This window comes from Triticum aestivum, chromosome 2D (genome assembly GCF_018294505.1).
Source record: "Triticum aestivum cultivar Chinese Spring chromosome 2D, IWGSC CS RefSeq v2.1, whole genome shotgun sequence".
Classification (NCBI taxonomy): Eukaryota; Viridiplantae; Streptophyta; class Magnoliopsida; order Poales; family Poaceae; genus Triticum; species Triticum aestivum.
Genome location: NC_057799.1, coordinates 346,089,994 through 346,115,636, shown reverse-complemented (window position 1 = coordinate 346,115,636; position 25,643 = coordinate 346,089,994). Strand labels below are relative to the sequence as shown.

General features: G+C 44.8%; 1 protein-coding gene across 2 annotated transcripts; it reads right to left on the bottom strand.

The window, feature by feature from the left end:
- Window positions 1–7,715: 7,715 nt before the first annotated feature.
- Window positions 7,716–11,037, bottom strand: LOC123053077 (transcription factor bHLH62). Of its 2 annotated transcripts, XM_044476468.1 has the most exons (7): window positions 10,306–11,037; window positions 10,016–10,186; window positions 9,779–9,844; window positions 8,781–8,849; window positions 8,600–8,671; window positions 8,287–8,464; window positions 7,716–8,170 (listed from the first exon to the last, which is right to left on the bottom strand). In XM_044476468.1, exons 1-7 carry the CDS (start codon window positions 10,972–10,974, stop codon window positions 8,121–8,123), a joined length of 1,275 nt encoding a protein of 424 aa, XP_044332403.1. In that variant the 5' UTR covers window positions 10,975–11,037; the 3' UTR covers window positions 7,716–8,120. The 2 variants fall into 2 exon arrangements, with proteins under 2 accessions (XP_044332403.1, XP_044332404.1); XM_044476469.1 differs by having other exon boundaries at window positions 7,716–8,464.
- Window positions 11,038–25,643: the final 14,606 nt, after the last annotated feature.

Genomic DNA, 25,643 nt, shown 5'->3' with positions numbered 1-25,643 from the left:
TGCTTGTCCTCCAAGATAAAAAAAATCTATATATACTTCCCGAACCTGTTAATCACAGTATCACGAAGAAATCCTCTGTTCTCTTTTTCCTTGCTGTTTTCTATCAGATCCTATCTACCATGGCCTCTTCAAGCTCCTCCAAGGACAAGTTGTTCAAGAACTTCATCAACCCATATCTGCGGGAGGTGATGCAGCACCCCCAAACCATCCAGATTCATGAGGGGGTACTTCACCTCCGCGATGTGCCATGTCCCAAGGGGACGGGAACCATGGAGGCTAGGCTTGAAGCTATGGATCAAGACGTCTTCCGGTGCAAGGGGATGATGGAGCGTGGACTCAATGCCAATCATCTTATGATTACGGACCTCTCCCGTGATCTTAAGGTGGATGGCAAGCCCATGAAGGACACCGTCTTCACCCTCAACGAGCAAATCAACTTCCTCCAAAGCCAGGTCTATGACCTCCAAAACCAAGTCTTTGAATATGAGGCGAGGTTTAAAGGTATGAGTTTGGCTATTAGTTGCAGGACCTGTGAGACTCACTCCTCTTCTTATGATGGTGGACCACTGCCATGGAAATCCGAGGACAAAATTTCTACTTCATCACCACCATCATCTTCTTCACCACCAAAGGAGAACTGGGTATCGGGTATGAGCACTCCCCTTGGCTTTCGCCAAGCTTGGGGGAGGTGCACCGGTATCGTATCATCCCACTATCTTCTTTTTGCCTTTACTTATTTTAGTTCGATCCTTTCTTCCTTGAGAGTTTGCTTAGTGATCTATCCTTGTAATCGTGTGCAAGTTATATAATAAAGTTTAGTTTGAGTTTTTGCTTTCTTTACTTTCTTGTTGCAAATAAAGAAGGAAAAAGAGAAAGGAAATAAATAAAAGGAAAGAAATAAATAAATAAATAAGATTATATACTAATCCTATGGTAGGTGATGGCACCACATAAGGAAAAGTATACGTGGAAAATTTTATTAGAAATTGACAAACATAGCATTAGTCAATGATGCAACTCACGAAAGAATTAATAAGGGAAGAGAAGATTCACATATAAATATACTATCCTAGAAATCTTTTGTGATTGTGAGCCCTCATCAAAATATTATATGCCAAAATTGTTGACATTGGACAAGGAAGACAACTTAATGATTTATGTTTGTTTATATTCACATAGAAGTCATATTGTCATAGATCCTTTAACATGTGATGCTTGCCCCCTATCTTTGCTAGCCAAAAATTCCGCACTAAGTAGAGATACTACTTGTGCATCCAAAAACCCTTAAACCCAAATCTTATTTTCAAGAGTCCACTATACCTACCTAGGGATTGAGCAAGATCCCTCAAGTAAGTTGTCATCGGTGCAAAAAGGTAATAAAAATTGCTTCTAAAAGTGTGAGATCATTTAGTGTAAGAGAAAATTGAGCGTTGCACAAACTTGTGATGGTGAAGAATAAAAGCGGCAGACTGCATAATAAAGGTCACTATCACAAGGGGCAATGCAACGTGACGTTATTTTGCACTAAGGGGTTAAGCATACAAACAAATAAGCGCATGGCAACCTCTGCTTCCCTCTGTGAAGGGCCTATCTTTTACTTTTATGTATTTACCTTTATGCAAAGAGTCAAAGTTTTCCTTCTATTCCTTTTTATTTTTCTCCTTTGGCAAGCATCATGTGGTGAGAAAGATCTAGGCACATATGTCCAGTTGAATATAGATAGCATGAGTTATTATTGTTGACATCACCCTTGAGGTGAATATGTTGGGAGGCGAAACTTTAAGCCCCTATCTTTCTATGTGTCCGGTTGAAACGTTTTGCTCATGGGTACGAGGTGAGTGTTAGCAATCATAGAAGACTATATGATGGTTGAGTATGTGGACTTGCCTAAAGGCTCCGATACATGACCCTTCCTGAAAAGATGATGAATTGTAGTTGCAAAGTTGACTGAGAACATAGTTTGTTGGTTTCTAATAGAGTTTTTGCTTTATACTTCGGTTGAGTGATGAAATATTACTTATTCACGAGAAGTATATGATAAAATCCTATGTTTAATTTTTTTTGCTGTTATAATAATCAACATGATGCTTCTATGTCCGTATTTTGTTTTTATCGACACCTCTCTCTCAAAGCATGTGGACATGTTTTTCGATTTCGTTTTTCGCTTGAGGACAAGCGAGGTCTAAGCTTGGGAGAGTTGATATGTCCATTTTGCATCATGTTTTCTTACTGTTTTTATGATGCTTTTATCCATAATAATGCTTTTTGGAGTAATTCTAATGCCTTTTCTCTCATAATTTGCAAGGTACAGACCAAGAGGGAGAATTCCGGCAGCTGGAAATCTGGACCTGGGAAAGCTACGTCAGGCTACCTATTCTGCACAACTCCAAACAAGCTGAAACTTCACGGAGATTTTTTATGGAATATTTAAGAATTATTGGAGCAAATAATTACCAGAGGGGCCCACCAGGTGGGCACAACCCACCTGGGCGCGACAGCGAGCCCAGACGCACCCTGGTGGGTTGTGCTCACCCAGGCCCACCTCCGGTGCCCATCTTCTGGTATATAGGTCATTTTGACCTAGAATAAATAATTGGGAGGACTTTCGGGACGAAGCGCCGCCGCCTCGAGGTGGAACTTGGGCAGGAGCACTTTTGCCCTCCGGTGAAGCGATTCCGCCGGCGGAACTTCCCTCCCAGAGGGGGAAATCATCGTCCTCATCATCACCAACAACTCTCCCATCTTGGGGTGGGCAATCTCCATCAACATCTTCAATAGCACCATCTCATCTCAAACCCTAGTTCATCTCTTGTGTTCAATCTTGTTACCGGAACTATAGATTGGTGCTTGTGGGTGACTAGTAGTGTTGATTACATCTTGTAGTTGATTACTATATGGTTTATTTGGTGGAAGATTATATGTTCAGATCCAATATGCTATTTAATACTCCTCTGATCATGAGCATGTTTATCATTTGTGAGTAGTTACTTTTTTTCTTGAGGTCACGGGAGAAATCATGTTGCAAGTAATCATGTGAACTTGATATGTGTTCGATATTTTGATAGTATGTATGTTGTGATTCCCTTAGTGGTGTCATGTGAACGTCGACTACATGACACTTCACCATATTTGGGCATAAGGGAATGCATTGTGGAGAAGCAATTAGATGACGGGTTGCAAAAGTGACAGAAGCTTAAACCCCAGTTTATGCGCTATTCCGTAAGGGACCGATTGGATCCAAAAGTTTAATGCTATGGTTAGGATTTATTCTTAATACTTTTCTCGTAGTTGCGGATGCTTGCGGGAGGGTTAATCATAAGTAGGAGGTTTTCTCAAGTAAGAACAACACCTAAGCACCGGTCCACCCACATATCAAATTATCAAAGTAGCGAACACAAAACGAACCAACATGATGAAAGTGACTAGATGAAAATGCCGTGTACCCTCAAGAATGCTTTGCTTATCATAAGAGACCGTTTAGGCCTATACTTTGCCTCAAAAGGATTGGGCTACCTTGCTGCACTTTTGTTACTACTATTGTTACTTGCTCGTTAGAAATTATCTTGCTATCAAACTACTCAACTACTTACAATTTCAGCACTTGCAGACATTACCTTACTGAAAACTACTTGTCATTTCCTTCTGCTCCTCGTTGGGTTCAACACTCTTAATTATCAAAAAGAGCTACAATTGATCCTCTATACTTCTGGGTCATCATGGACCCTCGGGTCTCCGTCGAGACGGCCCTTATTGACTTAGGGCACCTCGCCTTCAGGCGGCCCTTTGGGCCCCTAGAAGTGAATGTATGGCACGAGCTATTGGACACCATTGCTCTGCATGAGCCAGACCTCTCGCGACCCCAGGACCTTGTATCTTGGTGCTTAGAGCCTTCGGGCAACTTCTCCACCAAATCCCTCTACAGGGCTATCGCCCCCTCCCCCGCCCCGGATCCACTCATGTTGACCTGGGAGATCAAACTCCCCCTAAAGATCAGGATCTTCCTCTGGCAATGGATCCATGGGCGTGTCCCGTCAGGTGTGGAGGTGCTGAAACATAATGGCCCCGGTGATGGGATGTGCCCCCTGTGTGGCACGCTCGAGGATTCTAATCATATCTTCTTCTCCTGCGTCTCTGCTCAATTCCTGTGGAGTTGCCTCCGCGAAGCGGTTAGTGGTCGTTGGTGCAACACCAACTTCCCGGATCTCTTCGACGAGGTTCAGGCTTCGCCCCAGCCTGGCCGCCACATTAGGTGGCTAGCGATTGGGCTCCTTGCATGGACACTGTGGACTATTCGCAACAAGCTCGTGATTCAGCGCATGGCCCTTCGACGATCGACTGACACAATTTTTAAAATGTGTGGTTACCTGCAGCTTTGGCTGCCGCTTAGCCGTCCCCAGGATCTCGATGCCGTCAACAACATCATCGCTTCCCTCCGTGCGTTGGCCATCCGCCTGGCGCCACCGCTCCCTCCACCACCACCAGAGCCGGATTAGATCATGCAATCTGTGGCTTGCCTGCGGCTTGGCCTTGTTTTATATGTTTTGGGCTTGTTGAGCTGTGGCCTCAGCAGAACCTAGTACTTCTCGTCCTTGTCGCTTTCTGTCTGTGTGTGTGAGTGTGAACTTTATTGTACTCGTTGGCTGTGGTGGTTTGCTTTATTTATAAAGCAGGGCGAAAGCCTTTTTCGGTATAATGTTCTTCCCCCTCTATCCTTTTTGTGGTGGGTTGAGTCTTGCTCTTTCAAATTTCTTTATGTTGGATTTGAGATTACATGATGCATGTCTAGTAATTAACTTGCGGATACCCGAGGTGTTTGGACGTCAGTTCTTGAGAGAACCAATTACCGCAGACAGTGAGAGGCTCTCGGCAATGTCTGAAGCAGGAGGGTGGCTAGGTATGCTTAGATCTCTTGATAGCATGCACTGCAGATGGAAGAATTGTCCAAAAGCTCTACAAGGGAAATATCAGGCCATGTTAAGAAGCCAACCATCATTCTTGAAGTAGTTGCATCACATGATCTCTGGATTTGGCACTTTTTTTGGCATGACCGGGTCTCACAATGACATCAATGTGCCGCAGCGGTGTCCAGTGTGTGCTAGGCTGACTGAAGGGAAAGATCCTCTTTGAAACTATACTATCAATGGACATGAATACAACATGGGATACTACCTGGTTGACCGTTCTATCCTCCATGGGCTACCTTGTACAGACCATCTTTGAGCCAGTTGGTCAGAAAAAGGTCTCATTTTGCCCGAAGACAAGAAGCACCTAGAAAGGATGTGCAGAGGGCATTTGGAGTGCTCCATGTCCATTTTGCAGTTGTTCGTGGACCTGTTAACGAGTGGGATCCGGAGACCTTGTGGGATGTGATTATGTGATCATGTACACCATGATCTTGGAGGATGAGGGTGAAGATGCTGTCCCAGCTCTTGAATTTGAGAATATGACTGATCCTATTGAACTTCCAGATCAAAATGCATCAATAAATTCGGCATCGAGCAACTCATGATCAACTCAAGAAAGATTTGACTGAGCACCTATGGGCAGTTAAAGGGAGCAACTAGACCACATGTGCTAGTTGATTTCAAGTTTAAACTACTCTAATTTGAAAACTTTGCTGGATTGTAATATTTAAATTAAAACTACGGAAAAACTAACGCCCACACGTGTGTGCGTTTGCACATCGCCCACACGCCTCTATCACCACTCATTTTGCCACGTATGAACAGATGACATCAGCAGAAATCTTTTTGGTTTTCGGCTTAAAAATGTTTTATCTCCTAATTAAAAAGTGAATTAAAAATCCGTTTTCATCATTAAATACGTCTCGACGAGATCTTCAAAACTAGACCCCATGTTGATATGTTTCGATGAATTTTTTTGCCCAAAAGTTGCTATGATGTTTATACTGTAGTTGCCATAGTGCTTAAACTAAAATTGTCATGTGGCAATTTTAGTTTGTAGATCATGGCAATTTTAGTGTTTTTATGATGGCAATTCTAGTACTTTGACATGAAAATATTCTTTTGTATGAATCATGGCAATTTTAAGCGTATGTATCATGGCAATTTTAGTTTATGGTGCATGGCAAGTCTAGTTTCTTAATTCTTCGTTTCATAATATGTCAAAATTTACTTTTAAACGTAGAAGAAAATAGTTGAAACATATCATGGCAACTTCAGTGTAAACATCATGGCAATTCATGTGCAATAGACACGGCAACTTTTAACCCAAAAAATATTTCGTTGAAATATATTGATATGAGATCTAGTTTCGAAGATCTCGTCACGATGGAATTAATGGTGAAAACGGATGTTCAATCAGATTTTTTATTTAAAAGATAAAACATTTTAAAAACAAAAAATGCAAAAAAGATTTCCACATGCATGCATGCGGTGACATGACGTAGTCTGTGTGTTATAGGGCGTGTGGGCGGATTTGGCTTCCACCACACGTGTGGGCGTTAGCGTTGTCCTAAAACTATTGTCGCATTTGAACATTTTACTTGCAAACTTTTAAAAAAAGAGGCGAAAGTTTAGGGGATAATTTTGGATGGCCGGCTCCCACAACATTGTCAGCGGATTGATCCTCACCAGTTTACAGATTGATATGGTGTCCGATTTAGAGAACAGCGTTGAAGATGCCCTATGGAAGGTCCTCACAAAACAACAAGAATTATCAGCGGAACTAAAGGCTCCGAAAGTGGACTCTCCTTAATACTAAGGACTACTACGATACTCTGAAGAAGTACCATCCTACCTGTTTGTTGTCAGCTTGGTGGCATTGTTGAATTTCCTAGGTAGGAGAGAAAGGCCAAAAGTGAGAGGTGGATGGGATGTGACCCACATGCCCCCCCAGATTCCACACGCACAAGGCACACAACACATACACTGTGGGAAGGGTGTGTGATTAGGATATGGCAACAGACACGCCCATCTACCAATCATTGCAAATGGGAAGGTAACAAAGCTCATGATTAACACTGATTGATGGAAGTGGGTCTTGGTTCTAAGCACTACCTACCAACGGCTGTATTTTTCCTCCTGCTTTTGTAGGTGCTGCCATTAATGATTGAAGCCACGGTTTCTCTGGTTCAACTGTGCGGTAGGATCAGCTACATTCATTGAGGAACAGCACACAGATACACAATCTGACAATATGTTTTTTGGATCTTTGACCTACCGTATTTTGATCCACTGTTGGGGAAATATAGTACTTACTCCCTCCGTTTAGGTATGTAAGTCACGTTAGAAGGTGCATCGCGATCTAGGTGCAAACTGATTGGAAGAGAAGAAAATCTGGACCGGTCCTCCTTTCAATCAAAGTGCAGATTTCTTTCTTCTAAACGTAGCATTTAATTGTAGCAACTAAGAGGATGACGTTTTAGCTACCCACGCAGGCCCACGTACTTCTAGCATGCAAAGCCGCTTTAATTTCTTGCCTAATCAACGCATAGACGTGTTGCATGCATTGGCCATTACCTGAGAAAAAAACAGGAAAAAAATGAGTTTTCGCTGGAAGATAACGAGGCATAGAAGGCAAAGTTCGCTGGCGAACGAGACTGGGAGGGAATCGAGACGGGAAATTAATGAACGGCGCCTAAACGTTTTGGGAAAACCTGATTTTCGTAAGGTGACTTACACACCTAGACGGAGGGAGTATGTGGGCTCATAATGATATAGCAAAAAAAAAAAAAAAGGAAAACAAGGGGAATATGTATGTTGCCATTGGTTGGAGTAAATACTAGAGGCATCCAAAACAAAAACGAGATCAAAGACATGGTTGATCTAGGACATAAATTAAACACCAAAAGGGAAGGTAGCTTTCTTTGTTCTCTGCATTTTCATGCTTTCCAAGTTGCCATCCTTCCTAGGCTCCTCTCCGGGTTGAGAAACTACCACTACATACTTTCTACAGTTAGGGCATGCATTGCCTGTTTTCAACACACATACACCCAAATTCATACTCTGTCATGCCACTGCATCTGCACCCAAAAGCCTGAAACCTGCTGGTTCTCGTTTGTCATGTGGTAATGATTGTTGTAGTTTCTGAGCTGCTGTGCAGGGAGAAGAGAAAAGAGGGGCGGCTGGCGTATGTACAGAAGGCAGGGGCAGGCACATTTATGGTTCAACCTTCATGTGATTTACTGTAGTCGCCGGCTGGCCACTGCCTGCATTCAATGACATGGAACGGGCCAGACAGGGCAACCTCAGCACAGAATCGAGAACCGGCCGTTTTCAGGACATGAAGCAACCAAGGAAAGGTGATTGGTAGTATTTCACTCGCCGTAGAAAGCTTGGGGGTCCTGCCTATGGCTGCTGCTGGCTCCCCCCATCTGCACCATGCTCTGGAGGTCATGCTCCCAGCTGAAGGTGCCTTCTAGCTCTGCCCCGTGGCCGTGGCCGGTCGCGACGGCGACGGGTGAACCGGCGTAGGAGAAGCCGGGCACTGCCATCTGGTTCATCTGGAAATAGTTGTGTGCAAGGTTATCTTATCTCCCTCGCATCAATTTGAGTGGTACGGTGGTCTGATAAAAGTTCCGGTGTGGAGATTGACGGCAAAGTTCGATTTTTAATATACGTGTCGTATGAACTCTCACCTCTTTGGACGGGATGTGCTGCTCGTCGAGCTCCAACTGAGGATTCATGGTCGACAATTTCATGGACAGAAACTGAAAGAATGTAGTAGTACAAATTATTAGTCAGTTCAGTTCTGAAAGGAAGAAAGTTCAGTCGAACTGTCTAAACTCTTGCGACATGAATTGGTGGTTACTTAGCTACCTCGACCTGACGCTGCAGCGACTGGACGTAGTTGATGATCTCGTCGAGCATGAGTGCCTTGCCGGTGATCTGTCCACCGCACATCCGCATGTGATGGTTAATAATTAAGCAGCTAAAAAACGCAAGGAGAAAAACTTAAACAAACCAAAATTTGACCGCCGCCGCAATAATTGGGCACTAAAGTAATCGTGCGCGCCACCTAAACCACCCGCACCTTCCATTGATTAACTAATCATCCTCCACCAAACGCCGGAACGTCGCAACTAATTATGACTAGTGCTGCTAGCTTAGCTACTCTTGGACCACTACGGTCCAAATTACTAAATTACTGCCTCCAAAGCCCAGACTTCACCATAGCTAGCTCGTTTTCTTCCTACTTTCGGTGGAGGAGTCGCTCTAGCTAGCAAAAAAGTCCAACTACTATAGAATTACATCCTTAGGCCTTCTTTAGTTTAAAGGAATTTTATAGGAATTTCATAGGATAGGATTTCTATAGAAAAAAATTCCTTTAGAGTCCTTTGGTTTGTAGGAATGGAATCCTATTCCTATGAAGGAATTCTTCCTATTCTCCACATTTCATAGGAAAATAAACATTAGTCTAGATTTAATGGAAAAAATCCTATGACGTGAATTAAAGGGCATCTCCTTTCCTATTCCTACTCATAGGATTTGAGATACATGTCATCTCATTTCCTATGACTTTCCTATTCCTACGATTTTCCTACCCTATGAACCAAAGAAGGCCTTAGTAGTGATTAGTAGCTAATGAACTTGTCTAAAAAAAGCTAATGAGCAAATGGTAGCTGACAACAACATCTAAGTATGGAGTACGAATTTCGTTTGTTCAAATGTATTTTAGACATGGACACAGTCTCCAAAACGCTATCTATGCGTACTCGCCTTCACATGCATGCTAACCGTCCAAGTTAAGAGAATTTGACCTCGAGGAAATTGCGGCTCCGGCGTGTTCATACATGCATAAACACATACTACAGTACCTTGTTGCAGCTTGGCACCAGGGACTGCAGCAGCTTCATCCTCTCACCGATCTTCTCCCTCCTCACCTACCAAGTAAGAACAAGCAAAGTCTTCACACATGATATTTTTTTTAATAACAACCACAAGGTAGTAGTACGCTCAAGTGATTAGTAAATTTTACAGTGACGTGCATTTGGATTTGGGAATTAATGTGTAGTATCCAGCTAGGATAGGTAGGAGCTTGGTAGCTACCGTACCCTCTCGGCGAGGCTGTGACTATCGGTTGCCTGCCCCCTCCTCGCCCTCACATGGATGTAGTCCTTGGCCGGCTCGGCCTTCTCCTCCTCCTCCACCGCCCCGGCGTTTTCCTCGTCGCCGCCGTCGGCCACCCTAGGCCGCTTCGGCGGGCTCGTATTGATTGCCGCCATCTGCATTTGTGCCAATAATTTATATATTATCCACGGAGTTACTTGGCATAGTATCACCAACGAACTGGGCCTTGATTGATGCCAACATCTGTGAAATGAGAGGGAGAAGAAGAACTCACGGAGCAACTGGGCTGTACTGCGGGTAAAGAAGCCTTCGCCTTGCCCTTCGCCGGGGCCGCCTTGCGCTTCCGCGCGGAACCGGCGGCGCCCTTTTTCGTGTGCGGGTCCTGCATTGCGGTTGCGGGCTGGCTGTCCGTCTCGGGGCTCATCTCCAGTTGGGCGCTCTGATCCAATGGCGCCGTCGCGGCAACGCCGGAGGTGTTGCCGACGAGCGACTTGCTGCTTGACACCCGGGATAGCCTGCCGGTCTCCAGCGCGGCGATGGCGCCGTAGCCCCGGAACGCCTGCGGCGCCCCGCGTGGAGGGGAGCTGATAGGCGTGCTGTAGCAGGAGTTGTTGGCGCTGGCGCCGTTGCAGATGCTGCCGAGCCGGCCGATCAGGTCGCCGATGGCGACGTCATCCTCGCAGCCGTGCGCGAAGCCTAAGCCTCCGCCGGCGGTGGCGCTGGCAGGAGACGAGACCAGAGAGCTGAGCGCGGAGTCAAAGTGCGCCGTGGTGGCTGAGGAGTCTACTGGAAGATGCTGGTCGGCTGCCCACGGCAGCCCGAAGGCCATAGCCGCGGCGGCTTCGAACCCTGAACGCGGCGGCTGCACGTAAGATGCGCCAAGGAACGGCGCCGCGAGGCCGGAGGAAAAGTACTCGCCGGGGAAGAAGTGCTCGTTCGCCATTGGAGACTTGAGTGTGCGTTGGCGTGCTCGGGTGAGAGGAGGGGAGAAGAGAGGGGAAGAGGAAGGCTGTGGAGGTTAGGGACGAGGAGGTAGTTGACCGTTATATATGGAAACGGGTGAGAAGTGACCGTATTGGTGGGTGTGGCACGGTGAAAAAAATAGCCTAAAACCTTCAAAGTGCACGCACACCTTTTGGAGAGAACGAGCGGCCGGCTCGTGACAGCACGATCGCGCGATCGCATCGCGATTGCATCGCGCGAGCGCCAGGTGCCGCCTGGTCCGTTTCCTCCCATCGCACGGTCGTGGGCGATTTGTCCTTATCAGACCCAGCGCGGGACCCACATGTAAGCGGCTAGAGGGAGATCGTGGGCGGTGGTTTCGAAACGTGAGCCGTTCTCTCCCCCATTTCCTCCGCTGGCCGTTCTCTCCCCCATTTCCTCCTCCCTTTCCGCTCTTGCTCTCGCCCCGCAACTGCGGCGAAATCGCGTCGCGGCTCTCAAATCGCCAACGGATTCATTGCTGGACCGCGGGGGGGATTCGCTGCTGGACCGCGCCGGCATTGCAGGTACTAGTAGTCCTCCCTTTCTCTGTCTCGTCGCCGGGCGGTCTAGGTCGTGCCCAGGTTGTCGGTGGCGGAAATGGCGGGCTGGGATTCCTAGGGTTCCTATGGCATCAACTGCCTCGTATGGTCGATTCGGTGTAGACGTGTCATGTGTGCTTCCGTTCGACTCTCTTGTCCTTGGATTTGTGCGGCAGCAAGGGACAGTGGTGGTGGGGATTCATGGTGGGAGGGTGCGTTGGTGTCGGTGGAGTGGTTGTTTGGATTTGCGGTCGACGCAGACGTCCGTTTGGGCCTTCTGTTGTCCTTCCCCTCTCTGTCTCGTTGCCGGGGATGAGGCCGTGTCCAGGTTGATGGTGGCGGATCTGGCAGGCTGCATAGGGTCCCTTTCTGTGCTTGCTTCGATTCGATCTTCATATGCTTCAATTTTGTGTGGTTGCAAGGGGGTAGTGATGGTGGGGATTCATTACTGAGTGTTTTGTGGGTCATGGCTGAGTGATGCTTGGGATTTTTGCGGTTTGAGGTACGGGTGCGTCCAATGTACCATGTTCTGGTCCTCGCTGTGGTTTGTTGTTGGTAGATGATGTCCTAGATGTGTGCAATGCAATGGCTGATTGAACTACTTTTAGGTTTAGTTGCACAAAATTCTACCTAGTTGGTTGCATCCTTTTTTTAGTTGGTTGTTCACATGTTCTGCACTTTGCATTATAGTTGTCATGCTTAGTTGGCTTCCTGTTTGTACTAGGTTGGCTGTCTATATGTTGTTCAGTTGCACAAGTTGCCTGCTCAGTTGACTGCATCCCTATACTAGTTGGCTTCCTATTTGTACTAGGTTGGTTGTCTATATGTTTTTCAGTTGCACAAGTCGCCTGCCCAGTTGACTGCATCCCTATACTAGTTGGCTTCCTGTTTGTACTAGGTTGGTTGTCTATATGTTTTTCAGTTGCACAAGTTGCCTGCCCAGTTGACCGCATCCCTATACTACTTGTCCTGCTTAGTTTGCTTCATGTTTGTACTAGGTTGGCTGTCTATATTCTGTTGAGTTGCACAAGTTGCCCTGCTTCCATGTTCGAGTTGCTCCTGTAGGTGCCCTGCTGGTGCACCTACTTGTCCATATATTCTAGTTGCCCAGGAGATTAGTCACAGGTGGTGGATAGCCTGTCCATTTTTTGCTACATACTTGTCCATATTTTTCTAGTTGGCTATGCATTTTTTTGTTTGTCCCAGTTGCACAAGTTATGATACTCAGTTGCCTGTCTTTAGTTAAATATTTTTCTGCCTATTTATACTTGCCTTAGTGAAACTAGTTGGCTTATATGCTGTCCAGTTGCACAAGGTTAACTGCCTAATTGGCTACATCATTGTAGTAGTTGGCTGTCCACATGTTCTATAGTTTTTTGCACTAGGTGTTCTGCTTATGCGTAGAGGTCTCCGGATCAAAGCAACCTTTTATGTTTTCTCTAGTTTGTTTGAGCATTTTCTAACTATGTTTTCTTTTCTTGTATTTCCCCCACAGGCTAAAAATGGTTATAATAGGAGGAGATGCGGATGGCAATGAAGAAGATGTATTTTTTTTCATTTTTTCTGTGTCTTTGAGTTGTTTTCAACTTATCCATGTATGCTTATGTCCTTTTTTTCATGTTTTTGTGGTTGCTTAATTAGGGTTTTGGAAGTCAGTCCCTTCGCCGGAACTCGAAGCGTGCTGCTAATCGCCAGCCACGCTCTACGCGTAGTGTTCAGCAGGGAGAGGAAGTTGAGGTAAGTGGCATGCTGATGACACAAGCATCTTATTTTGGTTTTGTTTGGGTCATATAATATTTTTTGTTTTTTCCCATGCCCATGTTTTTATTTTCTTAGGATGTTGATCAGTTTCGGGTTGTAAAGCGGACTAGACGTGCAGCAGTTGCAGGGGGAGCTGAATCATCTACTAGGGTAAGTAAATCCTTGAATATCAATGGTTCTCGCTTTTTTAGATGTTGATGAAATTATGCATCCGTTGGCACCACTATTTTGTTGTAGTTGCTCAATAACCATCTTGTAGTTGACATCACTGGTCATCTTGATCTAAATATAGTTTTCCCAGAAGTTGACATGAGTTGGCATCCTGTAGTTGACATCACTGGTCACCATTTGTGCAGGCAGCAGTTGCTGGAGGAGCTGCCTCATCTTCCGTAGCAGATGCTGAGATATGTGTTTTTTGTGTGTTTATGAGCTATTGAACAGTTTCTTGCAAACCTTTTTCCTTAGTTGCTGTTAGCTTCTTGCAATATCATGCTTATCGTTGCACATCCCCTAGAACTTTTTGTAGTTGTCGGGTCTAGTATATTTTCTTAGTTTTTTTGCAGGTTGCACACTGGTAGTCTTCAGTTGTCATCATGAGCTTTCATAGTTGCACAAAAACATCATATTAGTTAGCATGATCCATTTTATGTTTATATAGTTTTTGCAATACTGATCCAAATGATCATTGCTAGTTTTTTGTTAGTCCAGTTTTTTGTCTTGTGTTTAATGTTTTTATTTTCTCATCAACAGGCCTGCGGTGAAGGAGTTGAGGTGGGTGCATGGGAAGATGTGGAGTGACCATCACAAGCGGGCAGGATAAGGGCATCACCAGGGCGGTTTGCGAAGTTCAACAGCTCGCTATCCCCACTGCGGAAGTCTGAGCTAGTTTCAAGGTTGTTTGGGGGCCTATTGAACTTATCAGAGACACTTCCAGCGGACCTCGCTAAATTCCTGGTGCAGTCCTACCAGCCAGAGAGCTCTGAAATGGTGTTCCCAGGCAGGGGAAGGATCCGTGGCGATGCTGACAGTGTTCACAGGGTATTTGATCTCCCAAACAGGGGTCAAAAAGTCAGATATGTAGTAGACAAGGATGCAACTAGGATATTCAAAGAGGCTTCCAACATAACTGGAAATTCTCATCCCCAGATCAGTACATGGTGCAAGATGATTAAGTATATGGCGGGAAAAACAGATGACACATTCTTTATGGCCTAGCTTGCGGTTGCATTCAACACTTTTCTAGCACCAACCACGACCATGAAGCTGAGCCCAAAGTGCTACGGACTTGTGCTAGATCATCAAATGCTCAAGAACACAAACATCTACCTCTTTGTAGTAGAACACATTAATGAAGCTTTCCGGAACATGGACCAGGAGAAGCAAACCATTTGCTGCTGCTTGTATCACTTGATGGTGAGTGAAAACTAGCACTTCCATGTGTTTTTCTTCTTTGTGCACTTATAGCTTCTGAAATACTCCTCATAATAACTGAAGTTGGGTTTGCTTTTTTGGTTCTATGGCAGATCCTATACCTTGATGCACTCGTTCATGACATCCTAGTAAGCAACTGCGCGATACGAGCGAATGCATGGGATAGTAGCCTAATTGCCAAGGTGATCAAGAAGGACTCGATCTCTCCTGGTGTGTTCGGCAAATTACAAGTGAGTTCTCTTTTGTTTTTTTTCAACAGTGGCTATTTTTATGTTCTATTCATTTCTGCCCAGTTTTAATTCCTTGGTAGATGCACATATGCTTTTGAGATCAGCTTTTCGACACTTTTTGGTAGTTGCACAAAAACTGTGATCAATTGGCACAATAATGCCTATAGTTGCACAACTTGTAGCTTTAGTTTGGCATCTAGACACATGTTCATTTTTAAATGGCACATCATCTGTTTCAAGTTGCATAGTTTTACCTATCTGGTTGCATAGATGTGTGACATCAGTTGGCAGAAACATTTTTAGGTGTCCTGTGGGTTGCACAGTTTTTTTGGTTTGTGCAGTTGCATATATGTAGAATCCAGTCTACCCAGCATTTTTTTGTAGTTGCACATGTTATAACAATTGGTTTTCGCTCAACACAAAATCTATTTGATAACCTTGTTCTTTGCTTTTCTCCTTTTCACATCAGCTTAAAGAGGAGTATAGGGGCATGGAGCAGACACCACTGTTTGGTGGTCTTTTGCAAGCTGAAGCATTTGTGGCATCCAAGTTGCCAATAACCTACAACCCGTAGGTAAGTCTTTGCATAAAGGAGTTTGGATCAGTTGCCAACATTTTCTTCTTAAAAATGTTTTCTTATTGAATCAGTACTCAATCTTTTTTTGTGCTGATGTAGAAAAAGGCAAAGATTGCCAAAGTGGTCAATGACTTGTGCAAGGCAGTAACTGAATAGGTTGGCACCTTCATTGAAGCAGTTGCCAAGATCGATGATGAGGAACCGGATATTGATCCATATGTACAACAGACATCAACGGGAACCGGCACGTCACGCCGTGTTCCAAAAAGGAAGAGACGGGTTTCACCTACACAAAAAGAAGAAGAGTTTGTTGAGGAGTTAGAAGAAGATGATGAAATGGAAGTAGCACAAGATGTTGAACATGATGGGGACACAGATGAGGATGAATCAGAGGAGGAGGACAAAGAGGAGGATGACAAAGAAGAAGATGAATAGGAGGAGGAGGAGGATGAGTAGGAGGAGGAGGAAGAAGAGGATAAAGAAGACGAGGAGGACAAAGAAGAAGAGGACAAAGGAGAGGAGGAGGACAAGTAAGAAGATAATGAGGCAGAGGAGGAGGAAGAAGATGAGGCCAAAGAGGGGGATGGAGACAAAGGTGCAGCAGTTGATGGCAGTGAGGGGGAAGGAGATGATGAGGATGTTGATCGTGATGATCAAGGGGGATCCAATGGAGACAGTGATAGCACTGATGACGATGATGACAAGGGCCCTGGTTCCGGGGGTACAGGCGGCAACACAACTAGGGCGACTAGCAGCACTGTCAACCCTAGCAGCAGCAACAACTCAATGAGCAACAAGAGCACCCTATAGATGTGGATGGATAAAAGTTGCTGGAAATATGAGCATTTTCCCGAGTCAAAGAAAAATGACGAGGCGGAGTCTCAAGGGAGCATTGATATGCTTAAGCTGTTCAACTTGAAGCCAGCTTTGCCAACCACTTTCCCCATGCCAGATTTTAGTGACCAAGAGATGTGTCAGAACATCAACTTTGCCATTGATCAGAAGTTGTTCTTATTAAGCGAGGGTGAAAAGAATCAAGTTGACATGGAGGAAGCAGGAAAGGGTCTGGACTGGGTTCATTCGGAGGCAAAATACAAGGAATATTTGAAGCAGCTTCCAGATATAAGCTCCAGCAAGAGCAAGGCAGCATCCGTGGCAAACCCTCATGTGGTACAGAAGCACAAAGCAGTTTCAATGAAGAAGAATATGAAGTTGCCTCAAATCCAGCAACAGATGTTGAGGGCAGATGCTGAAATAAATGCGGGGAAGGAAGCTGTCGCGCCAACTGTTGTGCCAACTGTAGTGAGCAGAGAGCCAACCAACACTCAAGATGTGACATCAATACATGTTGAGCCTACAACCATGACAGGAGTTCAACAGATCAAGGGGAAGACTCCTATGTCAGCACGCCCACCTAAACCAGCTAAGCAACAAAAGATTCTCAAGTTTGCCAAGGGCACAAAGGGGGAACATGGCACAAAAGGTGTGGGGTTCAGACACGAGACAGAACAATGTGCCACAGCCATCGATGCAGGAGTGCCAAGTTCAGCTAGATTGCTGCCAACTGAGGCTGGAAAGATTCCAACTACAGATACTACTGTACCAACTGAAGTGTCAATTAGCAGCGGGGTCATAGTCAAAACTACCACTCTACTTAGGAAGGCACCACTACAACTGCAAGCCCCAAGGTGCCAACTCATATAGATACTTCAATGCCAAACACGAAAGGAGGTGATCAAACTGCCAAAGTGCCGTCTCCAAGAGCTAACACACAACATCCAAGCAAGCCTGCATCACCAAGAGCTGACTTTCAGCACTCATTAACACAAGAGGAGGTGTTCAACATTGTAACTAGGTGCAAGCCTCCTAGGCCGCCAACTACAACACTATTGCGAACCAAGTCAGCGAACGATGCACATGTGTATGTGCCGCAAGGAGATGCCCTGGGCCTTCAACCCATACACAGATCCAACTCTTACAGCTATCATGGTGACGGGTACTGCGATGCACCAACTTTTGACCTAGGCATAGATGGTGATGCTGAGCCTGCTGCAGCACTTGCTCCAGCAGCACAAACAGGGGATGCCAATGTGGTTGTCATAGATGAGGGTGAGTTGGACCCAGCAACTATGAATGAAGGATGCGCTGCTGCTGATGCTGGCAAGGAATTAGCTCACCAGCCAGATGTTGGATCACGAGACAGCTGCCACACCCCGATATGCGTAGAACCAACAGTTGGCACGAGTAGTTCTTCAAGACCACCTGTTGCACGAAGACAGAGGAGGGTAATAAGGCCCGGAGCATATCAAAGGTCTCCATTCATTGATTACAACAAGAAGAAGACGTTCAACTCCAATTAGGCAGTCAACAAGCTTTACGCTACCATCTTGTATTGGGCCAGGCATCACCCAGGAGCAAATGATGCTCTTACCAGGTAAACCAACTCCCCACAACCTACATACATATCAATTTCAGTTGCACATTACCACCCACTTAGTTACACAGAAAGCAGAGCATGTTGCATAGAACAATGCTTTTAGTTGCACACTCTTGTTTTTTTAATACACAATTTTTTGTTGTTGTGACCCTTCAAGCTAACTTGCCTTTTTTTTTAAAAAAAATCAGCCCTGAGATAATCAGGTATGGTGCTTTCTACATTACTATAAAGGAGTTAGTTGATTCCATCAAGCCTGTTCAATGGCTGTCAAGAATTGTTATTGAGACTGGAATCATACACATCATGGATAACTTACCAGAAGGGTCAAAGAAGGTCGTTAAGCCACTGAGATTTTGTTTTTCAAAACCTTCTTCCCGTCATCTTGTTTGTAGCACTTTTGTTGACCAATTCAGGGAGTCCTTTCATCTAGTAAGGAGTTTGAGGCATGTTTATAATTTCTGCAGATCAATTTACAGCAAGAGATCCACAATGTGAATGAGATAAACAAGAAGTTTGAATACAAGAACCGTCTCGACAAGCAAGACTTGGTCAGTGCTGTGCCCACATGATCCATCTCTTAGTTGGCACCCATAGCATGTTCAGTTGCACATGACACATCTATTAGTTGGCAAATACTTTATTGCAACCTGTTTTAACTTCACCATTTTTTTACTGTTTTCTTTACCTACAACATGTATCTGTGTCTGAATCATTCACGTGTGCAGGTCATGCTGCCAGTGCTTGAGTGCACTGATATAAATGATAAGGATGGAGGCAGGCATTATTGGGTCTTCAACATCAACTTGAGGGATGGACGTTTCGAAGTTCTTGATTCAAGCAGGAAGCTGGACACCATTGAGTTGATGAACACCGCATCTACCATAGCGGGGGCAGTACGCCAGCTATGGAGGAAGCATTACCCAAAGTTCAGCATCGAGCACTTCCAGATTATTGACATTGACGTACCGAAGCAACACGGCAAGTAAGACAAGAAGCATGACATTCTTCTCAATTTTTACCATCAATCTATAGTTTATTCATATAGTAGTTGGCTGTCCCAGCTGGCTTACTGTTTGTACTAGTTGGGTGTCTACAAGCTGTTCAGTCGCACAAGTTGCCTGCTTAGTTGGCTGTCCATATGTTCTACACTTGCACTAGTTGTCCTGCTTAGTTGGTTTGCTATTTTGCACTAGGTTGGCTGTCTATATGTTGTTCATTTGCACAATTTGCCTGCTTAGTTGGCTGCATCCATGTACTAGTTGGCTGCCCACATGTTCTGCATTTTTGCACTAGTTGTCATGCTTAGGTTTGCTTCCTGTTTTGTACTAGGTTGGCTGTCTATATGCTGTTGAGTTGCACAAGTTGCTCTACTTCCGTGTTCGAGTTGACCCCATAGGTGCCCTGCTGGTGCACCTACTTGTCCATATATTTCTAGTTGGCTATGCACTTTTTTTGTCCTAGTCCTTTTTTTGTTTGTCCCAGTTGCACAAGTTATCATACTCGGCTGGCTGCCTTTAGTTAACTATTTTTCTGCCTAGTTATCACTTGTTTAAATGATTATTTTGTTTATAGATGTACAATCTATAGTTTTTTTAAGACACACAACTAGTTTGCAATCTGTTTTTCATTTTTATGACTTTCTCATGGATTATCTAGCCAGTTGCACGGTGGATCATGAGTAGTTGCACAGTGGCACATAATTAGTTGCACAGTTCCACAGAGTACATCATCTTATTGGTTTTAAATTTCTGTGACAAATTTTCCTTTTCCCCACCGCAGCAATGAGTGTGGGCTGTTCGCACTGCTTAATGCCACTGAGTGGAATGGTAGTCAACTGCCCAACTATGATCCCAAGGAAGTACTCAACATCAGGAAGAAGCTAGCATATGATTGGGTCACCAACATGCACAACTCTGCCCCATGGAGGAGGTTGCTGAGATACGACAAGGACTAGGTCAGTACTCTTTTTATTCTCTGCCCTTTTTTATATGCCTTGCTGGTTTGCACAATTTTTCGACAGATTTGTAGTTGCACACTAGTAGTAATTCCGTTGCAACTCAATGTCATCACTTTTGTTGACACATTAGGAGCACTGGGCATACAATTGTTCAACAACTAAATATTAATCCATTTGCCAACAAAGGCACAAATAGCAACCATTTTACACAGTGCATGAACTAATTCAAGGAAAACAACTTAGAGAAGAGAAAGCATAGATGTTGAATGTGTCCACTTGGTCCCAACATTGGTAAAAAACAATCACTCTTTTTTCTTTTCCCTTTTTTCATAAAAACGATGCAAGAGAATCACAACAGCCTGAGTGGACACACACCGGCAGTGTGCTCTGTAGATTGGCAGTGGCTGTATTTGTTTTTCTTCTTTGGGTGTAGCTCCAGCGCCGATTTGTATCCCTGGGCACAAAATCATCAGAGACTTGTGCAGGGGATGCAGCCTCCAACGGGGCAGTAGGACCAGTGTGCATGGGCGCTGGAACATCACGAGGTTGTGTTCGATCACCTGTGGAATAACCATATAAAAAGTTTACTATTTTTTTGTGCAACCAGGACTGATGTTGTCTGCAACCACACAGCTCATGCTGTGCAACTAACTGGTAGCTGTGTGCAAGTTAAGTCGAAAATAAAACCTGTAGTAGCACGGTCCGTCATGGCACTTGGATGGTAAACACCTATAGCTAGAACAGGAAAAATAAGTTAGTTGTTTATCTTGATGCTCGAACTAACATAGCGTGCGCAACTGGGTAGCCTGTTCTGTGCAACTAGGCACCATGATCTGTGCAACTGAAGTTACACACCTAGTTAGATGGGGAGTTGGGGTAAGTAATTACCTAGATGATGAGCCCCCTGAGTACTCCTTGTAGGGCCATTGGGAATAGCACGCGGGGCACTGCTTGCTGGGCCAGGCGAGGGAGGAGCTGGCGGAGCATGCCATGTAGAGCCTGGAGGTGGAGGAGGTCCTCGAGGGTTGCCATCACCTATAGCCAGAACAGGAAAAACAAGTTAGTTGTTTATCTTGATGCTCGAACTATCATAGCGCGCGCAACTGGGTAGCCTGTTCTGTGCAACTAGGCACCATGATGTGTGCAACTGAAGTTACACACCTAGTTAGATGGGGAGTTGGGGCAGGTAATTACCTGGATGATGATCCCCCTGAGTACTGCCTATAGGGCCATTGGGACGAGCACGCGGGGCACTGCTTGTTGGGCCAAGCGGGGGAGGAGGTGGCGGAGCATGCTGTGTAGAGCCTAGACGTGGAGGAGGTCCTCGAGGGTTGCCATCATCTGATGGCCCTGTAGCAGCAGCCAGTTTTTTCTTTTTCTTGGACTTGTTCAGGTGGCCAATCTAGGTACGTGCTCCGCGCATATGCTTGTATACAATGGCCTGTGCTGGATCAGAGCCACTCGCAAACTTGGCTAGTTTCCGAAAATCGTATATCATGTTTCTCTCCCTTATCTGCTTCTTTGATTGAGGAGGCATTTCATCCGGTTGCTCATACCCAGTCCCTAGCGCACTAGGGACAGCAGTAGGCGTCCATCGTCTTAGCATGTACCTTTCCGGTATGACATCAACTCCAAGATGGGTGAACACCTTGAGGATGTGGCAACAGAGCATGCCGTCCTTGTTCATTTTGCAGCACTCACACAAATAGGAACCCTCCCCCACCCTTGCCTGCACCAAGTAGTTTCGAGAACCATATTTGGCAACAAATTCCTGGTTCGGTCTGAGCTCAAAAATATCAGCACCAACTTGGAACGCATTATAACGTCCAATCAGCTCAAAGTTCAGCATTGAGTTGTGTGGGTTCACATATCTTTTTAGGACATCGTTGAACCCCTATACAACAGGAAGGGGAAGAACCTGTATTTGAAGTAGCACGGCACCCAAGTTGACCTGTATTCGTACAAATTTTCAAAGTGTATGTGTGTCATAGCCTCGTACTTCATCATTAACCCAGCCCAATTCTGCTCAAACTCGTCTGGAGTGAAGCTGAAGTCAACACAGTAGTTGAAATCATCAGAGAGCCCTGGATTCCGGCACAACAGCCAACCAACTTTTTCCTGAGTCTTTTTCATGATGTGCCATCGACAACAGCGATGCACGGTGGTTGGAAAGATGCTTTCTATTGACTGCTTCATCGCACCATCCTGATCGGTTATGAAGTTGTCAGGAGGTTTTCCATCCATAGCCTCTAGGAATGCTCGGAAGACCCAATCAAAGCTCGGTGCCAACTCCTACCTCACAAACGCGCAACCCACCATGAAAGATTGGCCATGTCAGTTTATTCCGATGAAGGGTGCGAACGAAATATTGTACATGTTGGTCATGTAGGTGGTGTCAAACGATATGCAATCGTGGTACGCCTTCGCATAAGCTTTTCGAGCTAAGCCATCCACCCAAAATATGTTGATAACTCTGTCCTTTTCATCATATTTTACCTTATAAAAGAAATCTGGATTGGTTTTCTATATATCCTTGAAGTGCGCAATTGTCTCAATCATGTCACCCTCCTTTGTGTCATCTTTACAGAAACTTGTACACAGATTTGTTATTGCCTTTGGTCCGAACGGCACCATCATCTCAGATCCATAGAACTCTGCCATTATATTCATCATACGTCCTGCATAATACAAAAAGAAACAATATATCTTGTTTTAGTCACACGAATTCGCACATCCAACTACACAGTAATATGACATGTGGCACAGAGGATAGTTGCAGGATATGGACAAGTAGCTGCACTTTTAAAAACACTTGCGCTTTGCACACAGGACATTGTGTAGTTGCACAGTGAAGGTAATCTAGTTGCACAACAAGCACCAAAGTGATATAGAAACAGCATGGGAAGTTGGACACTAGTTGCAAACTTAAGACATTTTAGTTGCACACCAGTACCATAACAGTTGCACACTGATCTGCCTAGAGGGAAATTTAATTTTGTAAGGGATAAAGAAACACACCTGTAGTCAAGTTGCAGTTATACAAGATGCGCAAAACTCCTTTTCATCAGGAGAGATGCCTTGGTTGGATCTCAAGTATTTGGACAATGAAGGTTTGTTCACCAGCGGATGATTGTGGTCACGAACAAAGTGCGTCACCTCCCATCGCCCATCTAGCAGCTTCACCAACATTTTTGCCTTGCATTGAGTCTGCTTTATTGTCTCGCGTTTCCGTTTGTTCTTTTTCTTACTAGGACCAGCCTCCTCTTTAGCAAAGATTGGAGGTTCATCTTCCATTTCCTCATCAGTGTCAAAAGGTTTTGGATCTGGTATAGGGTCCAAGACAGGAGGAGCCTCAGCTCCTCCATCATCAGCTTTAGGCTTCTTGTACTTGTTGCAACAAAACTGCTGTTTTACCAATACATTGGTGCGAGCTGTCCGCCTAGAGGTGTTCATATTGCCAGAGAAACCCATCCGTAGGGCATAGTTGTTGTAGTGATCCTTAGCAATTTGAAGGCTGTCAAACCTCATCCCAACATAGGGTTCCATTGGCTGAGAACCAGTCTCATCCTCTCCTTCTTCTCCTTGCACATCACCGTCAACAGCACCAGCTCCGAGCTTAGTCCTGGTTGGACCAGGAACATTTGCCGCGATGCCCATGTCATCAAGGGTATGGCTCTCTGACTGCAAAGACACCATTACAGGGGCACCACAGGTTGATGATTGCCCTGCCACATTGTCATGGCCCATAGGGTTAGGCCCACGGGCTGTCTGCGTGTAGTAAATAGAGCGCCCATTTTCTGTCCAATTTCCTTGTAGTATGTTGGGTTGCTGCTCATCCATATCATGAGGAAGCTCATTGAGATCAGGAGGCAACTCACTGAGATCAAGCATTTCTTTTTCCTTTTTTTGCTGCTGCCTCACACCCCCTGCACATAAAAAAGAAGGAAGTGATGTCATCAGTTTTAATCATGAAAAAGTGTTTCAAACAACCTAAAAACTTAGTAAATAGGCAGTTGCACACCATTATAACAATCTTAGTTGCAAAAGCTAAATGTCTATAGCAGAATATTTTTTTATAACAGGAATGCATTTTTTTGTTTGCACAGAGTTGTTATGTTAGTTGCACATTTTGTAGTAAATAGGTGGCGAGAACATGACTTTTTTTACTACAAAGTTTTTCTGACTTTTTCCTCTGTTTGTTGCAATGGTCAGCATGTTTTCTGTTGGCAAGGAGCTGATTCAGATTTTTCTGCACATAATTTGATGCTACAATTGAGATGGAAAATTCAGGCGAAAGAAGAAAGAAGAATTGGATGATAGATTATAGATATATGTTTTTCATCGCCGTTTCTGTTCTTACTTCTAGTATATTGAACATATTTTTACACTATAGCTTTGCAATAGGTGTGGGACCAGAATATATGTGTGGGACAAGAATATATGCGTGACTATTTTTAATATGGTTTGTGGTTTCATTAGCTATGGACAAAAGTTCTTGTATTTTTTCTGTCGTACTACATATTTTTGGTTTTTGCTAGAATAGATGTCTCAGTTGGCTAGGATGCATATTTTCAGTTGGCCAACATGCATGTTCAGTTGGACAGTCAATGTGTTCAGTTGGCTAGAATAGGTGTTTCAGTTGGCCAGGATGCATATTCAGTTGGCCAGCATGCATGTTCACTTCGCCAGGTTACATGTTTTTATTGCACATATACTTCAGGTTTTCTAAAGTGTTCACTCAAAAAACTTCCAGTTCATGTGGGGTACAATGCATGTTTTAGTTTGCCTAGCATGCATGTTGAGTTGCCAGAATACAAGATTCGGTTGGCTGGGATGTATGTTCAGTTGCACATATATGCATTTTTAGTTGCACATATTCTTTGGACAGTCAATGTGTTCGTTTGCAAACAATAACTACAACTTGGTAGAATGCATGTTTAGTTTTGGCTACATTGCATGTTTAGTTGGCTAGAATCATGTTTTAGTTGGCTAGAAAATATGTCTTAGTCGCTTTGCTGAACACATCCAGGGGGGGAACTTGGCTGGCATGCATGTTAGAAAACATGTTCAGTTTTGTTAAACTTAATCTCAAACCATGTTTAGTATGCAAATAGAAAGTTGTGCAACTAAACTTAATGACTTGTGTTTAGTTGCACGAACCAGAAAATAGTTGGCTTGTGTCCATGGTTGGTTTTCAGTTTGCAGACATGACACTCATGGGGGGTGGGGGTGGTGTGATGTTGACAATGGGGTGATGTGGCAGATCCACTCCTTTCTTGAAGCAGCTTCTCCATGGATTTGCTGATAGATCCATGGAGAAGGGGGTTTACAGATGCAATACAAGAAGGGGGGACTGAAGGCAGAGGGGGATTACTTGCCTGATGTTGCTACCTGGTATGGCTCTGATCACCCTGCCCTTAGATCAATTTCTTGAAGCAGTTTCTTCTACTTTGGGGCTGCCATGGCAGCTATACAGGAGGAGGAAGAAGGGCCTTGGATCCCCTTCTTTCGTGGAGAAGACGAAGACAGCGAGCGGGCGTGGAGGCGAGCAGGCGTGGGAGGGGCTGGGACGCTGGGTATGTACAGCTGGCCATGTGGGGAGCGCTTTATCTGTTCGGGATTGGCCGCTCCATCGGGCCGGTTTGGTGGCCGCCTGTCCCTTTCCTTTTCTGTACCGCGGGGGGACATGGCTTGCC